Here is a 22,811-nt window from a genome sequence, read left to right as displayed (position 1 = left end):
GCTTAGGTGTGGGGGAAAAAAAATGTGCTGATGTACCAAAACAAAGTGGGATTTATTAGGTAATACTGGTAATACTGTGAGTCCAATAGAGGCAAATCCTCTGCACAGCCCAGATCTTTTAGCAAACAGCTTTTTTCACCTGGCCTTCCACCATCCCGTTGAATTTCTTTCTTTATGACTCTCCTAGGATGCAGTTCTGTGTCATAAACAATTTTGACATTGTTCCTTTTTTTCTTTCATCAAAACAACCGCTCATTTCATTTGTACTGTGGCAGTTGAGGGTATTGGGGATTCAGGGCCTTGTCTATACCTATCACAAAAGGGTGCAAAGAGCAGCATGAATGAGTTTGCTTATTTCCAACAGATACATTTGTCGTTATTATTATCTGTATGTCATAGTATGTTGGCACATTGCTTCTATGAGTCAGAGGAATGCAACTGCAACTATGACAGCCAAAGCCATGTCTAATGTGCAGGTTTGTTTTAAAAGTGAGACACTAAGAAACCGCATATGAGGCGGGTTCAAAAAGTGCATTCCTCATGCTGCAGCACCCCTAACTTACTCCTCAATTGAAAATCTTTGTATGCTCTGAAGAGATCATTTCTTCAGTGGTTGGTTTGCTGTAGTGGATAAAGCTGAACACAATAATGTAAAACATTTCCTTCGGTGCATGCACATGACACATAGTGGAAGGAGAGACTGTAATGCAAGCCCACTATATTAAAAATAAATGGTATAATCCATGTTGTCAGTTGCACAAAGCAAATAGCAGGGAGAGATGCATGATAATGGGAGATGGTTATCATATTCTCTTTTCAAAGACATATAAATAATTATGAGATTTATTGCAACCCCTTTTGCCTTGCTTTTAACATCCAAATCATGGGCTGTTGTTCACAGAACCACAGAAGGTTTGCAAGCCTTCACTGCACTTTATTAACTAAACGCTTTACACTATGCGCTATAGATCATTTAAGGAGGGCTCTCTGGAGCTGCGTTGATAATAAGGCGCCCGATTCTTGTCTTTGCAATAATAATTAAGATTTCAAGTGCAAGGGCGGGCGGGGGCAGCGTAGTATGTGGATGAGTTTTCATTTCTATTATGGCCATGCTCTGTCTTCTACTATTAGAAATGTGAGCAACCCCCCTGAATGCCTTTTAAAAAGCACTCTCCTGCCCCAGTTTAACACTACCACGTCATTAATCTATGCAGTAGCTGAAAGCGATCCTCCTCACAGATTGCAATTTATAGTCAGCATTCACCACCACAGAGGAGGTCAGGGCAGGTTGGTACTACATGATATGAATACCATTACATCCCAGAGAGGGGGTTAAAGGTGACACTGCCTTGTGACACAGGAGGAGAAACAAGGTGTGGAGAATCAGCTGTGATTGGATGCCAAGCAGATCAAAAAATGCAACTTCCATCGTTTGTGGAATAACAAAAAGAACTGGGCATCTCTTTTTGCCTGTGAAGGAGATGGATGTTTTGTTCTTGCCCAGGGGAAATTGAAACGGGCTTGTTATGTACTCCAGAGAAAGATATGTATTATTGGCAAGAGAGAACACAGGAAGCCAAGCACTTGTACAGGCTGCTGTGACTTTGAGCTGTTTTTGTCTGTAAACTGAGATAGAAACTTTCCCTCTGATTGACAACTTCAACTAATCCTTATTCTTTCTGTCAATATCAGCTTGAAGGTGGTTGCTGAGTGCTTCATTTATGGAGAATTACAATAAATTCAACATTGTGATAGTGAATAAAGCCTTATAACTTCTGTTATCTAAACTTCAACAAAGGTATCCTTTCATCACTGCGCACGCAACTTGAAAAAGAATCAGATTTATATTTCATGAAAGACCCATTACTCCCCATAAATAACTGCTTTATGTTTGCTTACTGAGGATGTTAACAGTCATTATGTTCCAATGGGAGACCTGAGGAATCCTGTGAGTAGCATAAAGAAAGTTACACAACCAGAGGCAAAGAAAAGATGCAACAGGGGTGACACTGTGGATTCCTACCTTGAGTCTGGTTTTCACTGTTGACAAAAACAAACTCCCTGTTGTTTTGGACAACCAACTGGCATTTTCCTCAGCACATTCTTTGCCCTACTTACTTGCTTTGTGCTCATTCTAACAAAGCTTCAAAGAGCGTGGCATAGGTTGCCTGTAGCTACGTACTCTAAACACAAACAGCAGCACCAGTCTGAAGCAGCTCCTTCTGTCCTCATGTTGCATTACAGTTTGTCCTTCTAAATTAGCTGGTGCACTTTTTATACTTTTTATTTTTTAAATCCAAGGTGAAGGATTATGGATGCTTATCTGTGTATAAAAATCAAGGGGTTTAAAGGTATAATCCCATTTGAGCCCACGTGCAGTTCTTTTAACCTTGTCCAATTCTGTTCAACTAAGATCTGCAGACTGCTTCAAATGTTTATAGAGGCACAAAGCCAGAAACCCCGGTCTCTGTTGGCCTGTGACTTAACTTAAAAACATTTGGATTTGTCCATTTACCCTTATCCCTCTTGTCATCCGGAAATAATTATTGGATTCACAGACCTGGGTAACTAAACTCTGTCTTTTGTTCAGGGAAAACTTTTTCTATTTCTAGCCTTATTGCACTCCACTTTCCCAAATATGTCTTAAAAAATTGCAATATGACAATCTTCTTTGCATGATAACACTGCAGTCTTTTTGTCTGCTCTGAAATTATGTAGACACACCCTGCAACAGCTGCAGAGTGAAAAAAAATAATTTCTTTCTTCTCTGACCCTCCCCCACTCTTATATGCGTGACACGTTGCGGCGTTGTTAAATATCAAGACCATTCCTCATCCTAATGACCCCACGTGAACAGCATCAACAATTGCTTCCTTCTTTCTCTTCGGACTTTAATCTCAGCAAACTCCACCCCTCACACTGATAGGTAATGGAGAGTAGGGGCATTGTGAATCACCACTTGACAACGGCATCTGCCCTGAGATGAGAAATTATAGAGGCCACACATTGGGCTGGAAAATTAGTAATAATATATGACATGCACAATGATCTTTGATGCTTGTTTTTCAGAGGTCTAAATGTCTTAAATGTGGCCTCTCTTGAATAAAGATAAACTGGATATTCTCATCAGTATTCTTCTGAACAGCTCTATTAAAGATATTGGAGAAATAATTGTAGTGATGCTGAAATATGCTGCTTCATCTCTATCCATGCAGTTAATCAAACATGAGATCTGTCAACAAAGCTCTGACTAACTCTGTACTCATGCTAGTGGAGAGCAAAACAAGTCTTCGCTTCCATTTCTTTTTGATAGAAGAACTCATCAGCTTCAAGGCTGGATTTCATTTCTTTCTTTTCTTGTTTGGTTTGATCCAGTGGGTTTCTGTTGAAAAGCAGGAACAGCAAAGGTCGCACAGGCCTCCCTGACCTGATACTAATCAGACAGTAAAAAGTCCACTGAGGTTTTCAGGTAGCAACAGTGCACATCATTGATTGACATTGGATTGGTCAGGACCATATGGCAAAGTGTTTGTATCGTGCCAAGGGAAACCTGTAGGTGACAGTATGAATTATACTCGAATGGTGGACGGTGTAAAGTATCATAGCTACTTACCCTGTGGTTAGTGCAGTCACAGCTCACATTCATTGCTGAGCTACTGGAAGCCTTAATGCCTTTATTACATCACGTAAATCATTCATTCAAGCACAGAACCCATGGAGACTAACAGGCTGTCATCAGTCTTTTCTGAACAAGACTACCTATAAAAACTCTATTCAAATGTCTGTGCTACATTTACTGAATTCACATATTGTTCTGACTTCTGTCCTTTACAATCGACTCTCTTATATGTAGGTTTCATTAAACCATAACAAATAACAAGAAGAAACAGAATTTTTCCATCAACTTCAGGTTAATAAAGCTATCAGTAGTGAAGTTTGAAATGAAATGTAAACATTCTTCCCTTTCATTTGAATAAGTCATTTAAAAGAAGCTATAATACACTAATTGGTTTCCCCTTCCTTTGTTGTTTGACATGTTTAAATAAAGTTTAGTTGCAATATTCATGAAGATCAGAGCTGATGACAAAGTCATCAAAGTTTAAGAATAATTAAGCTGATTACTTATTTGGAATCTGTCACTATTGTCTTCCAAATGAGTTATGTGATTTGATTTTTGTATTAAAAAAATGTAAGTGGCCCTTTCTCCTGAAATTTCACAAAAAATCAACCAACTTTGCCAATTCCATTCAGTGTATCCAAATGTTAAGCGTTGATACCATTATATATTTATATATATATATATAATATATTATATATATTCATACATCTTTAAGCAAAATGAACAAAAGTAAAGACTAACCAAAAACAGGAACCATTGATGCTGTCACATCATTTTATCAAAATGAGTTGGCAATCTGGGAATTGGTAATGTAAAACATGCTGTTTTGTAACTTCAGTATTCATATCATCCAGTACTACCATCATCGAGACAAATATGAAACGCATTTACATGACCAACTGAAAAAAAGCCCATCAGTTCCTCACAGCTGTCAGACTGTAGACCTTGTACTAAGCAGATAGCACAGCAATGAGGACCACAGCAGCACATTTCACTTAGTTTCATCATCAAAGGGTTTTCCCTGCTGAGAAACCCTCCGCAAATGAGTGCCGAGCCAATGAGGCCTCTTGATGCCGGACACTTCATTTCACCAGCTCTCACATTTCACTACTGAAGCTGCTCAACAACTGTCAGTCTGCAATGAAAAGGAACCCACAGATGAATCACAGGAACTGTATTTATCCATTCAGTGCATGCTTGCTCTTCAAGTTAACTAGTCATTGTCAAGGAAAATGCCAAACTCAATAATGCATGCCTGATTTCAAAGTCCATTGCCCTTTTGGTACCGGCTTTTGTCTCAGTGGCAGTGATTAGAGCAGGACAATGAATCTTAACGTGTCTGGAGATGATATTTTGACAATTACTGGTTCTCATTTTCCTCTATGGAAGGATTATTGGTCTTTTTTTGACCTTAGGGAAAAAAATGTGACCTGTGGATTGTGCACGCTTTACAAGCCTCATTGGTCAGCGGTTTACTGGTTGAGGTGCCATCAAAATACACGGTGACAACCTGGAGTAAAACATCAATAATTCAAGGACAGTTAATTCACCTTGAGATTGGTCTCCATGGAGCTAAGAGACAGAGAATGAAGCGTGCTGCCCTCTCACTGTGTGATAACGTCATTTTAAAATGTGTCTTGTAAAAGGCTGAGACAATGGTAGTTCTGTTGCACACCCTGGTGGATGTGAAGCATTTTTAGTTGGATGCATTTGTTGGGTGGATTTATTAAGATATTGATCAAAGTTTCTACATTAGCAGCTACAATTGCTTCCATAGAACATTACACTGTGTGTATTATTGACCTGGGCAACCTGAGCGAGACCAGTAAAGGTTAATAGAAACACCCAGAACCGTATCTCTTCAAAACACTGCAAAGACTTCCTGCACTCACAGATAAGAGGAAACCCTCTATCTCTTAATAGGTCCCCCGGCTTTCCCATTATGGTTGCTGGTTGATGCTTCAGATTATCTTTGTAAATAATAAATAATTCTGCTCCTGTAGTCAAAGGCTCCCTCTATTTAAATGTATAGAACCCTGATCACTGCCTGATAGCTCAGCTCTCACAGTTTGATGACGAGGATCTACAGCAGGTCTGACCTTATAATGATTGGCCACCGGCTAAGGCCTCAGCATGACTCTGGTGTAATCTGTCCCTCTTTATCTTGAAAATGACAGGAGTGTCCTCAGTTGAAGTGCCACTGTATGATTGCAAAGTAGATACACTGTCTTGTCCTGAGTCTGATCTCAAAGGTTGTATCCTTCTTCTAAAGCTTCAGGTGATGCTTTAGTTAAGGTATAAAAACACACACACATCCTGTTCTTCTAAAACAACCTACACAAGTAACATTTTGGGCAAACTATGTCAAGATGTAGTCTATTTTTGTAAGTTCCATTGTATTGGCATGCTCCTGAGGAGGTGAGGTATAGAAACACAGTCACACAGGGAACCCGTCGTGTTCTACAGTGTGTCTCGATCACCTGCTGGGGACATGTAGCAAACAACTACAAACCCGCAGAGCTTTAAAGTCCCAGTGTGGTGTTCACAAACATGGATCACAAGAGTTTTGTGTCTTTGCAGTTTCCTTTCACATTGCACAAAAAAACTTGAGTCAGAATGCATAACTTGTTTTAGATTTAGTTACAGTGTTGAGTATAAATATACTTATTAGTGCTGCCAAACTGTCCCTATTATGTCACTCCAGCTAAAAGCTGTATCTGAAGGTAAACATGTCTGTATTGTCAGCTGGAAGTGGGAAATGTACTTACTTACAATTTACTTTACTCCTGTGAACACTAATCTTTGTGATAACTGTTATTTAGGCATCAGTGTAATTGCTTGTTAAAAAAAGCGACATAGGAAACGAGAAATCAAATCAAAGGAGTAAAAGTAAAGACCTGATCCTCAAGTGCATTTTGGCCCTCTTTGAAACCATTCAAACCAAATCATTCTTGTGAAATATAGACCATCGACCACATTGCATTATTTCTGGGTCTTGTCAATGCAAGAAACTCTCAAAGCTGTTAAAGTGACAAATCTAGAAAGTCAATACAAAGTGTTTGTTGCAAATGTTACTTTTTTCAAAAGAGTGAACAATACTTTATTTGTTTTTACAGTGGCATACCAGGGAAAAAATGCGGAACTATCATCTTGTCTGCTGAGGAGCTGGGGAACTGCAGGGTAAGTTGAAAACGTTTGAATTGTTATATATGAGTGTTATTTCTGTTAATGTTTATTTAATGCTAAGTGTTTAGCTGCATTCTCCGATCTACTCTGAAATGGTTGCTTTAACAAGCGCATTAGAGTCTAATTGAACAAATGCACTGTAGCTGATTGATTTCTGCATGTCAATGTGAATTTGTGTGCGACACATTGAGGGGAAATGGTGCATGTTGTTTCCGCTGCATAATGCATTTTTAGTCATGTTTCTAAGCCTGCTGAAGAAAGACAGGTTGATTAGTAGGCTTGACTTCCATCAAATATATTGCAAGTACTTGCCCATATTAAAGCAGCAGTAGCCATGTCCCTGAGCAGTTGTGTTTGTCATTTGGACAAAGTATACATAGTTTCAACGTTCATTCGATGCCCCTCCCCCTTCATCCCTATCATTGAACCAGGCATTTCCTCCCATGTGTGCTGTGTTGATCCATGAGTATGCATTAATAAGCTGAGTCCACTAATGCCCATTGTCTTTCTCTCCGCACTGCTAAATGACGATAATGAATAATCACATTACACTGCTTCTACTGGAGCAGGAGCAAGACTTATTGGCCTGAGCGACCCGCCTCCCTTAGAGGCTATAAAGCAAGCCATTGAACTGCAACTATTGTGCAAATGTTTTACGATATCTTAATGCATGTTAGCATCTAATGGTTAGGCTCTGTGACTTTCAAAGCATTTTCAATAAAACCTCCCAGTTAACTGTATCTTATCCTATTTTTTTTACAATAAGAGCATCGATTTCTTGAGTGATAAGCAGTCTGATTATAAAAAGACAGAAAAGCCGTTCTGGTAATTTAACTGACATGCTAACCATTACTGATTTGGTCCTTGCTGGATTGAAGTGTCAGCGCTCACAGTCACTAAAGCTAAAGGGCTGCTGTGAGTCATCAGGTGCTTTGAATCTGCAGTGATAGGAGTTAGCATTATCAATGTAGAAGCACCACCTCAACAGGCGCTTTGCAATATAAATGCAAATGATCAATACAGGTACAAATGACCATTTACACTCTCCAAGACTCGATTAGAGAGACACAGACTTGGAGGGCCACTTCAGGCATGTCCTGTTTAGACACCATTTAACCCTGAATAAAAATGCCTCATCAGGTGTGAAGAATAAGAAACTAAGACAAAAAAGGCCCATTATGGCTGGCTAGTCTGAAGATGATGCCCCACACCTGTGTTTTTATGACAGTTTGGAATTTCTAGCATCCATCTGGACAGTGTTTATTCTCTAATCCACCTGTGACCATCAAATGAAGGCAGCGGAGTTGCTGCTACAGCTGAGGTAAACACTGCTACTGTTGTTTGGGGAAACTGAAACCAGGAGAGAGGGAATCGATGGGGGGAAGTTCTGCAGGGACTGCTCGCTGAGAGGCAGGTTGGCTCCCACCTTGTCAGAGGATTTGCCAGGTGTCATTAGACAGAGCAACCGCCTCTGCATGGATCAAAGGCTTCCTCCTGGCTGACGTTATCTCTGGCATATATGACATTCTGTGCAGTGGCTGGCTCTCTCTCTGATCCTCCTCACAGTCCAGCAGCAACACTGGCTGATTTGAATCTAAGTAAACCATGTAGCACTTTAAATATGACAGCAGTCAACCAGAGAGTTATTGTATTTGCTTAGATCATAGCCATCTAAAAACTGCCCGATTACCATCGATTCATTTGTTTGATGCAAGTGTAATTTATTTCTTTTACCAGACAACTTTGGCTCAGTTTTCTTTTTTAGTGAAATGTTCATATATTCTTCTCATTTACAAAAAACAAAATCCTTTACCTGAGGCTAACCATATGAAAACAGTGATATATCACATTATCTTCTGGCTCCGGATGCATTTTAAACTGCACAACAGTGTGCCATCCTGAGGATGTCACAAGCTTATGTAACCAAGCTCGAGTATTGTCTGCATTGCCTCGTGTTCTTTTGGAAAACCTACAGTGCCAGTTCTTAAACGTGACAGCAAGAATTCCTCTGCCACTTACCCCATGCAGGGATATCTTGCTAGGGCAAACAAAATAGTAAGGATGCACTGCACTCACTATCTCCCTGCTGCTCTTAAACCTCGCTGGCTGCAATGAATGTTCTGCTTTTTCCCCCCCCACTTACTGAGAGAACACTTGGAGGCACTAAAGTGGGTGTCTGTTATGTTATCTGTGCCTAATGAAGGCGTAAACCACAGTGTTACCTTGAAAGATATAGTTATTACTGAGGCAGTGTCAGGGCATTGCAGGACATTTATAAGATGCTGCTATATTTTCAGGCTTGGATAATTTACCAAAGCAAACTCCTGTAACATATTCTGTGTTTTTTCTAAATCCACAATATAAGCCACAATGGGAAGCTGAAAAAGGAGATGTTCTTGTAAAAAAAAAAAAGCAGCCAGGGGAAAGCTTGAAACACTTGAGGAACAAACCTATCAGTAGCTGGCTAAATAGCGTGGCTGATATACTCTCAGTGCGCACATTTGAGAAACTCAATACAGGACTAAGTGACTTTTAAACCATAATGAAGGATTTATGATAACAGGAATAAAACAGAAAATGTCAAGAGGTAATGATAAAAGTGTATCTTTACAACAATCCTGCTTCAATAGCTATCAGAAAATGTTTTAATCATTTTTTAATTATTTCTTCCCTTCCCATGTTTCAAAATGTTGATCAGAGATTACAGTGGTAAACAAATAAGCTCAAATTTCAAAGGAATAATCACATATTTTCTCTAGCAGTGTCTCAGCAGTGTCCTCAGATACAGAGGCAGCTCGGTGTCTTGTTTGTGTACTGTAGTAGGCATCAAGCGGTGAGCTAGGTTAGTGAGAAGCCGGTCAAAGGCAGAGCACACCACACTGATTTGGGTCAAAGCAATCGATAAAGGCCTTGCCCAGCGCCACACTGATCCCGATCTAATAGCCCTTCTGAACCTTTAAGCCTCGGGGAGACTGACAGGGTAAAAACAGCTCATCTTTTTGCAAGCTGAAGGCTGTAAGCGTCTTTTTGGCATATCCCATCTCACTCTTTAAAATGTACTGATTAAAGACTTGCATTGCACAAGCAGAATGTATCAGGGAGAGAGGGTTTTTGAAAAAGTTTGAGAGTGTTCATATAGCACTGAGATAAAGGCTGTCAGAAATGGAGAACACTGTGCAGCTTTTCTTCTGATGCAGACGTTTACCTGTCCAGTCTGTGCCCTCTATTCAGTCTCATTATAATACAACACAGACTAATACCTTGACCACAGGGAGAATATCTGGAACCAAGAGCATTATGGGGCATGTTCATTGTCCTGGTAATGGTAGCGCACACTGAAATGCTGCCTAAATGAGTATAATTATGGTAATATCAGCCTTTCTAATGTATCATTAGCTGCTCTCACACCCTCTGAAACCTTTTTGTACACAGCCCCTCCCTCCCCTCTGTATGCAGGGTTTTAGAATCCATTTCTGTGCCTCGACATGGTCCTTCATACCGTCACTGTGATTACATTCTCTACAACAAGGCATTTTTAATTGTAATGTCCTTTATATCCCATCCACTGTTGTAATGCAGGATTTGGATAATAAAGAAATAGTAATGAATGCAGTTCATGTTTTTGGGAGCTAGTGGCTTGTTTCGCCCTGCTCTTATTAGGATTCACTCAGCACTTTGCTCTTATTTGGTGCTTCAGTGCTTTTATATCTTGGCACACAGCATGTCTGAACAAACAGCAGAAGGCATACAGAGGCAGGAGCATGGATTTGCAATGTCCTTTGTTTTTTTTTGTCTTTTCATTTCTGCCTTTTTTTTTTTTTTTTTACTTGCTCCTCTGTCTGAAGGATTATGCCACCATGCAATTCTGTGCCAACAAACTGGATAAAAAGGACTTCTTTGGAAAATCAGACCCCTTCATGGTCTTCTACAGAAGCAATGAGGATGGAACGTAAGCCGGTCTTTCTTGCTCTTTCATAATACTGTAGCTTGTCAAAGACGTGAGGGAAAGCTTGGACATTAAAGATGAAGACAAGTCCAAGACTAGATTACGATCTCTTGAACTCAGCAGCATAAAGATAACTAATCCAAGACCAGGTTCTCAGAGCAAAGCATTGAAAAAAGATCTACTTTAGAGTTTTTGTGGGTGAAGACGTTTCTTTAAGGATGTCATGCCTGCTCACCTGCGTTCCCAGGTTCACCATCTGCCACAAGACTGAAGTGGTGAAGAACACGTTGAACCCTGTGTGGCAGCCCTTCTCCATCCCTGTCAGAGCGCTCTGCAATGGAGACTATGACAGGTAGGATGAATGATTATGTACAATCAAGTGTTCTGCACACCCACACTGGACATAAAAGCCATGCAGAATTTCAATATGTGGTTTCCTTTTTCAGACTGGGTTGGGTAATCAAATTTAAACTGTTTATTTTACAATTTTATTTTATCTGCTGCCTAAATGGAGAATTATGAAAAGCCCATCTATGTCTCCCTCCCTTAATGTGATTATTTTCCCACAACTAGGAAGAACATTTTAAGTTAATGTTTCTCAAAGCGTCTCCGATCTTATCCAAACATCTACAAGTAAAGAACATGACAGGAAACCCGTGGAGTAAAAAAGAAGGAGAGTATAAAATGTTGGAAGGGAAGGAAGAGTGGCTCTACCTTCTGCTCTGTAGAAACTGAAGAACCTTGCTGTATGTGTGAGTAGGTGTGTGTCTGGACCCTGATAGCAATGGGAGTGAGTTAAAGTCATCAAAGAGCATGTCAAAGCTTGCCCACTCCACCACGCTGAGTGTCAGCTGAGATTCTGCACTTCGATCCCGTCTCCTCTCACCTGAATAGAGAAGCTAATTGGGTCAGGCAGAAGGGCTGAAACCATGAAAGACGCCTGATTCCCTTTCAGGGTTTTGATGGCAAGAGGAATTTACGCCAATTTAAGGTCTCCCCGATGTTGGCGTGGGATATCTAAAGTTTGCTTTGCTGTTTGACGTGCTGCTCTTGCAGAGCCATCAGCTACAACTCTTCAAGTCAATTTTTAAAATGTTTTATTTATTACCACTTTTTTAATAATTTCACTTAGCCTGGATTTGACCTGCAATTTGGCAGTAATTCAAAGGCTTTGAATTTCTTTGGCTCAGGCATCTGATAAATGCACAGTGCTTTCTTGTAATGTGGGTTTGATTGAGCCACCGAGGCTTTGCTTGTGTTCCATAAAAGTTTTTAGGTCAAGTCGATTAAATTCACATATATTATATATATATATATATATATATATATATATATATATATATATATATATATATATATATATATATATATATATATATATATATATTTCCCTAAAGGGCTTTACAGTAAATCTCTACAGTACACACAACCCTCTTTGCTTTGAACCTTTCCAAGTAGGAAAATGAAAGAAACTTCAGGAAGAACAACATGTGGGACAATACGGAAATTGATCTGTGATTGTAAATCACAAAATGGACCAAGAGAAGAATCCTACAATTTGATAGATATTGCAGACATCTGACCACAAAGCCCTTAATATGTTACCCCTCATATACACACAGAACTCAGGGAAGCCATTCACACAAAGTTAGAAGACACAAGAGGTGTGGCATGGTCTATCAGAGGAGAAGGATAAAGGTCTGGGATGTCTGAAGAGAAATGAAAACTCAGAAAAGCCTTATTATCTTCTTTATGTAAACTGTGTGTCCATGTTTCAGATCTAAATAAAAAGTTCGTGTTTTTTCTGTCTTGTCTTTTATCGTCTGAATCTCTTAAAGGTCACATAATATACTCCTTTTCAACAAGTTAAATTCTCAGAGCTCCCCAAAACATGTCTTGGTAAAAATCCACTGGTTCGTTATTGTAGAATGCCTATAAGTCCCTTTATTTCAGCCCTGCTCAGAACAGACTGTTTATGTATCAAGAGCTTTAAATGAAGGTGAGCTGCGTTCGACTACGCCTCTCTGGAACAAGATTTGGCTTGGGTTTTCTCGCTTACTACCCCATTGTTTAGAGTAAGAAGCCGGACTCAGAGGGCACAACAGACTCCTAGCTGTTGGAGGCGTTACGGCTCTTTATGAGGTCATTAAAGGAAAATCTCCAAAAGGCCTGTTTCGGCACATTTTTTATGAAAAGTAGAGCAGGCAAAAGGTGGAGAGGGTAGACTTGCCTTATAATTGGGGGTTTGTAGACAAGCAAAAGACACATATTAGTTTGATAAACATGGTCATGAGTATTTTTGCATAATACAGTAGGTGACCTTTGAATCTTTTCACAATCATTTGGCTTTGATAGCAATAAGAAAGTGAAATCTCTCCTATTTCAACTGAAAACACAGTGGTTGCTGATAGATCTGGGTTTCATCGTTTTGATGTGTATCAGTGCTGCTCAAGACTTTGAGAGAATATGACATAAAAGAAAATTGAAGTTGAGTGATACAGTACGTCACCAGAGTATTATATGCAACACTGGCCCTGAAAGCCAAATGATTTTTTTCAGGTATTTAAGAGTACGGTTGAATGTTTTCTCACTTCAACATGGAACATCTGAATATCTGGCTGGGTCGTTTATTTTTTTCACTAGGTAGAATTAAACAGCTGGTTTCACACTGCAATTCTTTCTATCTATCTATCTAATCTATTTCTTTAGTACATGGATAGTTTGTAAGGAGGGGAACTACATCACTTGCAGACAGACTGAGTTCAGGTCAGGTTAGTAAAGGATCCCTACATCATCTTGCCTCCCCCTGGACCCACTGACACATGATTGACGTTTGCTGACAGGAGGGGAATCCACTGATCTTTCAATCAGAGCAAGAGTAAAAGACAAAGCACTTCGCTCTCTCACAGTGAATTCTCTCAGGCGTGTGATTTGCTTTCTCGCTCTACAACTTATTTTGGGAGCTCACAAAGAATTCTCCCTCCCGAGTGGTTGGTTTTCTATCTTTAGCATGTGCTGGAAAATGTTTTTCCCACCCAACACTTTTTGCACATTTTTAAACCTGATTACAAAGAAATATTTTTGATTTGTATTGTATCAGTTAATTATTTTTTCTGTTAATGAAATACGTCAACTGCTTCAAAGAGAAAACTTATTTTGACGAGTTATTTGACCCTCAGGGTGTTTTATTTATAGTTGCGTGCAAAGCAATTAGCAGGCTTTAGATGATTCAATTTACCCTTCACTAACATTTAATGAGCCGGAACAGCTTGTTTTAATGGCGACATTTTATAAATGCTTCCCGTTGTATGTAGTGACTCCCATGTCACATAAATGTACTCATACAAACGCTTTATCCTTTCATTTGTTGTACAGGACAATCAAAGTGGAGGTGTATGACTGGGACAGAGATGGAAGGTAATGAATCTTCAGTATTGGTACACTCAGATTTTTAATTTGTAATATTTCCCCTCATAACTGGCCAATTGCTTTTTGTTCTCTGAAGAACTCCATAATGAACAACGTACATCCTTTTTTACTATAATGCTTTGTTTTTTTTTATCATTATCAATAAGACTTCATATATGTCCCCGTAGCAGCTGCTTTGATCTCCTTCCTCTCAAGGTCGTACCGAGCGTAGCTGAATGGGAAATAAATACTGCCATTGTTTTGTCTCTTGTTCTTCAGCCACGATTTCATCGGTGAATTCACCAGCAGCTACAAAGAACTGTGTCGAAGTCAGAACCAGTTAAGAGTCTATGAGGTGAGTAGAGATCAAAAACTGTCTGTCCTGGTTTTACCGTTTCTAAATTTTTGGTTTATGTCTCTCTCTTTGGAAGAGTTTTCATTTGACTTTGAAACTATTCGAAACGGCTCTCATGTTTGCGAGCAAGAGAGGGCGGGGCTCTATGTAGACTTAAGTAAAGACGTGATGTAAAATATTGTCTGAAGTTTCATCTTACTTTACAGTTCTGTGGATGAACTCCACTGTGACTGGGCATCATTTAAAAAAGGACATATGTTGCCGTCAGATGAAGCTAAAGCTATTTATCAGCAACCATCGGATTAATAAGTGCCAGTTTAGTGTTACAAAAATAGCTATTTTTGTATTTTGCATTCTGGATTAAAATTCTGAAATTGTGTACAACAGATACAACAAGTTAGACTGTGAGAGATGAATAATATGCACTCATATTTTTTTCTTGTACTTTATATTGTTATCAAATATTAACATTTTTTCCAGAAGGAAAAGATTCCCTCATACTGTATGGTGAAAGACTAGTACTGTACACCTGTCAAATAAAGGTTGCTAAATGCATCTTCTCTAAGCGTCCCACTTGTGATCAGATGAATTTAAAAAACAGTTGTAAACTGGGGCTACGTTATGCCTGAAGTGAAGAACATTGAGTGGCTTTTAAGTGCAGTGAGGGACCCATGATGCATCCGAGGGCACAAAAACAGATCTAAGCTCCATTCTTAGGTACAAATATAAGAAGCCTGCAACTTAAGAATGGTGAATGGACTTCCACATTAAGGGGCCTATCAGCATGCCTTTTGGCTTCTCAAGGTATTTTTAGTCAACATGAGACCGCTGCTGTTAGAACCAAAGTTGGGGCGACTTCTGATGAACAACAACTCTTCTGGCTCTCCAAACACACAGAGTTACATTGAGAGGTTAAGTACACCAGTCTTGCAATACACCAGTATGCTGCTGATTAGGTGCGTCTGTGTGTGTGTGTGTGTGTGTGTGGGGGGGGGGGGGGGGGGGGGGGGGTCCTTGTGGGGTCAGATCAGGTATTGCAAGGATCCTTGAGACTCCTGTTGACCCCTGCTCATTAAAACATTTGCCATGTTACATTAGCTTCTGAATTAGTCATGGCTCCAGGAAAGAACAGAGCCAATGAGGGAAGTGAGAGGGAGAGGATGGTGGCTAGATGGGGAAAGGTGAGGAGACAGAGTGACATGCAGAGTTGCCCTTTTACGCTGCTGACATGGCAGAAGAAGGTGCATGCATTACCCTTCACCAAACCTTTCTATATTTTAATCAGAAATGAAACACAGCAGTTTCTTCGGGTCAATGCCCTTGAACCAGTTTGCTGCAGTCACTGAAGCTGCCCTATAACTGTTGATACATCTCAATCTTTGTCAGTGTAGCACTGTTCCATAATAAATGTGTTTTTTAAGACACAAAGAGAAAGTCTACACTGCTCCTTATTATGAATGAAATCATTTGAATCAATTAGTGGCACAATGCAGATTCCTGTGAACATAACCTGACATGCACAGGGCAAAGGTTGTTGCAATTAAGGGTCATGTCAGTGTGACGTAATCTAAACATGGCAGTGACAAAATGATGGCCATGCTTAAAATGATGGGTGCTTTAAAGATCATTTATGTCAGAGGAGTTGAAGTGTAGCAAAGGTAACCATGGATCGAGCAGAAGAATAGAGCCCCATGGGGGGAGGGTGTTGAGGGGGAGTTGGAGAGAAAGTTGGATACCGTTGAAATAATAGCATACATATGAATGAAAGTCTGCATAAATGGCCTGAAAATTTGAATACACTACAGTATATTGAATGAAACCTTATATCATCTGTTTTTGGGGTGTCATATTAGGGCCATTATGAGTTAGCAAAAAAAAAAAAAAAATCCAGTGGCTGCAAGTCGTAGAGAGGTGATTAACACACTGGCTAATGCATGCACACTGCTCTGCCAAAGAAATCAATTCACTTTATCATTGTTGCCCACGTGCAGTGAACCCCACAGGTCAGGTAGAAGCAGTACATCAGGCAAAAGAGCTCGCACTCTCTCCAATCTTTGCTCATACACTCAAACAGCTCAAGACAGCAGAGGTAAGGATAGTATTAAAGACACTTTAACTGCAGTGGTGAACGTTTTTATTCAATTAAATTCAATTAGACAGACTTTTAATGAACTCTTTATTACTTAGAACTGCAGCTACTAGATTTCATGGTGACTCTCAAAATGCAGGCTGGTGCCAGCACCAATAATAAAAACTTCAGATTATGTTACAATATTGAAGAGATATATGGTACAGCACAGATTCCCCAGGCTTGTGCTTATTTTTTGTGTGCAGCCTTGTGTGATAAGCATTAGAGATAGCTGACCTTGATTCTGTTGCACTCATGATTTTGGCTCTTGGCTCTAAATGTAACATTGATTTAAAGCAGGGAGGATTGTAATCATTCATAACCTGCACCTTTATTTGCACTTTATTCTTTCCATCACAAATGTAGGCAGTCCGGATAAGGTCATTTTTTTGTTATAATGAGTAAATAGTTGGGATAGAGATATATGTTCCACTGTCCCAGAGCTTGATAATGTGAATGTAGAATTTACAGCTAAGTGTAGGTGCTTATAAATATCCTCCTGAATAATCTGTATCTTGCTGCAGGGCATGATCAATGCTATCTCATTCTCACCTACTGCAGTTATTGGATTCAGTCCCCATGCTCCATTACCCTTACACACATGGAAGAGGAGGACAAAGATGGTTTTATTACTTGCCCAAGGGTGGATGAAAAGAATTGTGCTGCAAGTTTACATTATCATTATGCTCCCTTTATCCATTCTGCCCTCATACCAGGTGGTGAACGCCAAGAAGAAAATAAAGAAAAAGAGATACATCAACTCTGGGACGGTGAGTCTGACTTCTGAGATAAGAGCAAAGCCTCCTGGTGCACTTACATCCCTGCCCTCCAGTGCTTTTTGTTATTCATCAGAAAGTTTTCTACCGCATTTCACCTCTGTGAATGGTCTTTGTTCCATTCCCAGTTTCAGGGATTATGACACAGATGGTGAAAGGGTAGAAGGGAAAACATTGTCAGGATCAATAAACAAATCCAAAGAAATGTACAAATAGTGTACATTACTACCATATACTGCCTTCAAAATGAACTCATTTACCCATTGTTACCCATGACAAGCAGTGTATACAGTGTGCTTCAAGGTTATATATCTTAAAAACTAACTGGGAATCAAAGGATAATACACCACAACCATATATATAACATACCATATACCATACCATATACTACACCATATTATACCATACCATTTACTATACCATATTATACCATATAATCCATACCATATACTATACCATATTATACCATACCATTTACTATACCATATTATACCATACCATATAATCCATACCATTTACTATACCATATTATACCATACCATATAATCCATACCATATACTATACCATATTATACCATACCATATAATCCATACCATATACTATACCATATTATACCATACCATATACTATATACCATACCATATACTATACCACATTATACCATACCATATACTATACCATATTATACCATACCATACACTATACCATATTATACCATACCATATACTATACCATATACTATACCATATCATATACTATACCATAATATACTATACCATATTATACCATACCATATACTATACCATATTATACCATACCATACCTAAACTATACCCTGCAATAACACACCTCAACATAACATCACATATATCATACACAACCATATTTCGATACAATACATATGACATTTTTCTTTCAAATGTAGTGAAGGAAAAAAATACTAGAGTAAAGTGCAGATACTATAATATAGCTAAGTACAATACGGTAAGTGCTTTTACTTGTTTTATTGTCATGTTTCTTTATTGATGTAATTGTTTTTATTGTTTAACTCTTTAGCACTTTTTTACAAAAATATGAGGTGTAGTACAAATTAAAATTATTATTATTATTCTAAATGTAGGTTGTTACTGCCCCACAGTGCTCGCAGACACTCATCTCTGCTCCCTAAATAACAAACATCAGCCGGCTCGCCTGTCTGTCTCTGCCTCACTGTGTCTGGTGTTTATCAGCAGCATGTTTTATTAAATGACCTTAAAACACAATTTGAGTTTTTATTGGTTTTCACTCGAGATTGGTTGTAAAAGCAGTTGAATTGCTAGAGGAGAGAGTTAAGTGTTTGTTCTGTTTTTTATCTATACAATTAAAACCAACATGCTAATGACCAGCATACACACAGTGCTCTTCCACCTTTCCAGCTCCAACATTGTGTGACACCATTATGCCCCGTCACACCTCTGTAACTACATTATATCTGATGCCAGCTCAGCTGAGGAACAACGTGCCCCTCTTTCATGACATTTACATTAATAGCCAGGTGAAACAGAGGCACAAGAGTCCCATTCAGGTTCAGGTTACTTTATTTGTACCCATATGTAAATGTGGTTGCAGGGAGAGTCACCTGTATCTAATAAAGCAAAGACAATGCACATGTGTCTCAGCCTGCTGCCTCTGTTCCTCTAGACTAGACCCAAATTAAATGACCAACAGCCACATAAAGCAACAAAGAAAAAAAACCATGATACACATTTGTTTTCTACAGTATGACTTGTTCCTCTAAATAATGGCTGCTGGGGCAAAACTGTTCCTATAGCGCTGCGTTCTGCACTTTGGACTGAAAGTCTTCAACTACACGGGAGAAGCCGAAACTCACGATGTAGAGGGTGCGACTCATCTTTTAGGTCTGAGCTGGTGGTCTGCTCAGACATGTCGTACAAAGTCTGTAGACTAAGCTGTTGCTCTCTGGTCAGCTTAGTGGACGACCTCATCCCATCTTGAACAGGCTATGTAAAAGAGTTGTGTATGATTAGTAAATAAACGTGTTAAAGTAATAACCAAAGACACTGTAGACACATCTAAGAACGTCCACCTCTGTCGTTGTCTTTCATGCAGACCTTCCCCCTGAATCCTCTTTAATGCACTATGTGACCTGTTAGTGAAGAACACTGATGACTGTTTCTAGATCAGCCACTGCTTTGTCACTGCCTGAATACTTTGGCTGCTCTTATTTGGCCTGACTGTGATTAAAATCTGCAGCTAGTTATCCATCTCACTGATCACTCATCAGCGCACAGCCACACTGTTTTCTCAGTGATTGTAGCAACAATAAGCCACCCCGACCTCTAACTCATTTTGCGTGGAGAAGTCATTTTGTGGGTGGTTAGTTCAGAGGTCAGTATTCATTTATAGATAAATATCCGCAATCAACAACCACAAGATAATCTGTTTGAACCCATTCCCCCTGCAGGTGTCCTTGTTGTCATTCAGTGTGGAGTCAGAGCACACCTTCCTGGATTACATCAAAGGAGGGTGAGTCAAATGTCTTCTGATAATTATGTTGTTTCTATTTCTATGAAAACACATCCTGAGGGTAATGATGCAGAAAGACTCAACATAATTAAATGAAGTCCATTGCCACTTGGAAAATGTGTTCAGCTTCTCTGTGTGGTGTTGAATACAAGTCTGCAGTAATGGCAACATTTCATTATCTTCAAGTTTGAGTTAGTTTGAGTTTAAAGATATTTAAGATGTTTTGATATTACCTTAGAATGAGCTCTTCATCACTGGAGGGTAAAACACCATTTCTATGAGTTTGTATGTTACTTGGCTCATAATCCTGCTTGTGTCTATATTTAAATAATTTTGCATCCTTGAGCCTCAATATACTTCACTTCACATGCATGTACTGACTCTTTGTAGATCTTTGTTGTTAGTCATCACAAGTTATTGTCCTACAACTGTATAAGAAAGAGAAACATTAATGTAAGTCATTGTGTCTGCCGTTGCTGCTTCAGGATGCAAGTGGGGTTCACCAAGAAGTCTAAATAGCAGCGTTGATGAAACAGTAGAATAATAAAGACATGCATACATGGGGCAGTGAGAGTTAAAAAAAAACATAACAATACAGAGTATCAGTCAATATGAGGTGTTAACTTGAGTTCTAAAACGTGCTGAAGTATTGAGTACACAGCAGTGAGTGTTGCAGGCATTGTAAAACATGTCATTGCTGTGACTTTTACTTGGAAATAAGGTGGTAGAGAATTCACAGTCTGCAATCTAACTGAGAAGAAATGCATGCATTATTCAGCTGCCTGGACCCTGTCCTGTGCAGCACAAGCCACCAGCTAAATCTCCTCTCACTGTCAGTGACTGATGTCATGGACTGGCCTGGATTTTGTTCACATGCTATGAAGTCTGGCCCTTTAGGAAAAGATCTTATCCACATCCACAACAACAGTGTAAATGAATATGAATGACTATGATAAAATATGGAGAAGATCTGAGAGCGTAATTAAAGACGGCCAACCTGTCACATATGGAAATCTTTCTCGGTGGATCCGTGGCTGCCCTGGTTTTAGCTTTCTGCTTTGCCACTGATGGCTGAGTGTCCCAGATCTGTCCTGGTGCTCACACAAATGGACACACATGATGTTACCACACACTCATACTCACTCATGCACTCAAAGTAAAGGTTTTGTTTTTTTTACTTTACTACCTGTTTGCCTCTGATGTAATTTGTTTCAGAGACTCTAGAAACAGAGGACAAAATACAAACAAGAAGTAGGTCAAAATGAAAATATACCATTTGAATACAAAGTTCATGGGTTTCCTTGTGTTTGCATCTTAACATCATTATATATACATACTGTAAAGACCCACATTAATGCTTATCCAAGTTCTGAGTAACCTAAATATGGGCAGTGGGGACAGGGGACTAGGACACATGCTCCCTGCTGCTGTTAACAGGAGATGGACTGAGAGTGCTAAGAACGGAGTAAAAGATACAATGCAATGTTTAAATCTCTGTGATGATTGAAATTTACTGGAGTCACATCCTATGTCTTCAGTCTGCTGCCGCAAGTGGGACCAAAAGAAAGAAGGCCTGTCTGCAAATGTTTAAGCCAACATTATATCAGATTTGTGTTTCTAAACTGGAACAGATGATTTTCTGTGTAAGTGAATTTTTCATAAAAAAACAATTTTCACAAAGAAAATCATTGTAGACAGCTCATTTTCACAAGGGAAAAATCCTGTTTCCCAAGTACATGGAAAAAGTCAACACCATCATCTCAGAAGTTGAAAACAAGAGTTTCAGAAAAAAAATATTACCACAAGAAACATTTCTTAAATGTCAGCCTGCCTCTTCTTTTTTATCAGGTTCCACTGCTGCTTTATTAGGAGTGTAAAATGTTGGAGTTATAGAACAGAAGGGTTCGCTTTATGTTGGAATTTAAACAAGTAAACATGACCTGCTCCTCCTGTAGATGTGTTCCCTGAGAAAGAGTCTTCTCAGGTGAACAACTTGAACTCCAGGAACTGAAATCTATAAGGTATGACACATGTTCACCTTTTTTAAGGTGAGAAAAGGCTTACAGCTACCTCCTACAAAATGTATTTCACTGTGAAAGATGCTCTTTCTTATGATGGTGTTAACAGAAAACGTGACGTGCGTTAGTTTCACCTGAGTCTGACATTCAGTTCATTTATTACTCGATCTGTGCGCTTTAGATGAAATTGCAATTAAAAATTTGATAAAAACCATCAGTATGAAGCTTCAAACAACTTTTTACCCTTCATGCTCAATGAAAAGTCGTGATCTTCACATCAAACTGTTTCAGACAGAAATAAGAGACAGATTACCACTTTAATTAATATGACCCAGCGCGGGGAGTGAAGCGTTCTGTTGAGTGGTACTTCATCTTTTTGTTACAGACATTTAGAGATGTTAAAAGCTCATCGGTTCTTTTGTATGATTTCCATGTCGTGCCCGAGAGATGGCCCGATGACTAAGACTATTACTTTAATACAGCAGTGAGGGACTTTTGGAAAAACATCTAAAAAGACTAAAATTATTCCATTTCTAGTGTTCTGATGTTTGTCTTTTGAGGTGTTTTAAATCGTCATAAAGGATTTGCTGCAGTCTCAGTGCTGCCTGTTGCCTCACTGTTGTTTTCCTGACAGTGTGATGCACAGTACAGTCAGGATCATACCTTAAAATCCATGAAGGTTATATTTCAATCAGGAGAGATGTACTTAAGAATAAACAATTATTTATTTTCCAATTTAGGAAATAAATGTGCAAAGTCTTTGGGGATTAGATGCCATCATATACTCTGAGGTGTAAAGAGGCCGGCAGCAGGATATGGAGTCCAGACACTGGTGCTGGTAGTGAGAG

The 22,811-nt window shown here is 39.2% G+C and overlaps 1 protein-coding gene across 2 annotated transcripts in view; it reads left to right on the top strand.

Annotated features, from left to right (window-relative positions):
- cpne5a (copine Va) overlaps nt 1-22,811 on the top strand; it is a 68,135-nt gene that overhangs the window by 28,213 nt on the left and 17,111 nt on the right. For both annotated transcript variants that reach the window (XM_079359926.1, XM_079359925.1), the window contains 7 exons: nt 6,736-6,799; nt 10,651-10,754; nt 10,999-11,103; nt 14,127-14,168; nt 14,439-14,514; nt 17,359-17,412; nt 19,884-19,945. In XM_079359926.1, coding sequence (XP_079216052.1) covers nt 6,736-6,799; nt 10,651-10,754; nt 10,999-11,103; nt 14,127-14,168; nt 14,439-14,514; nt 17,359-17,412; nt 19,884-19,945 — 507 coding nt within the window. The remainder of the gene's footprint in view (nt 1-6,735; nt 6,800-10,650; nt 10,755-10,998; nt 11,104-14,126; nt 14,169-14,438; nt 14,515-17,358; nt 17,413-19,883; nt 19,946-22,811) is intronic.

This window comes from Symphodus melops (genome assembly GCF_947650265.1).
Source record: "Symphodus melops genome assembly, chromosome: 13".
Classification (NCBI taxonomy): domain Eukaryota; kingdom Metazoa; phylum Chordata; class Actinopteri; order Labriformes; family Labridae; genus Symphodus; species Symphodus melops.
The sequence above is the reverse complement of the archived record's forward strand: the minus strand, read 5'-3'. Positions and strand labels throughout refer to the sequence as shown.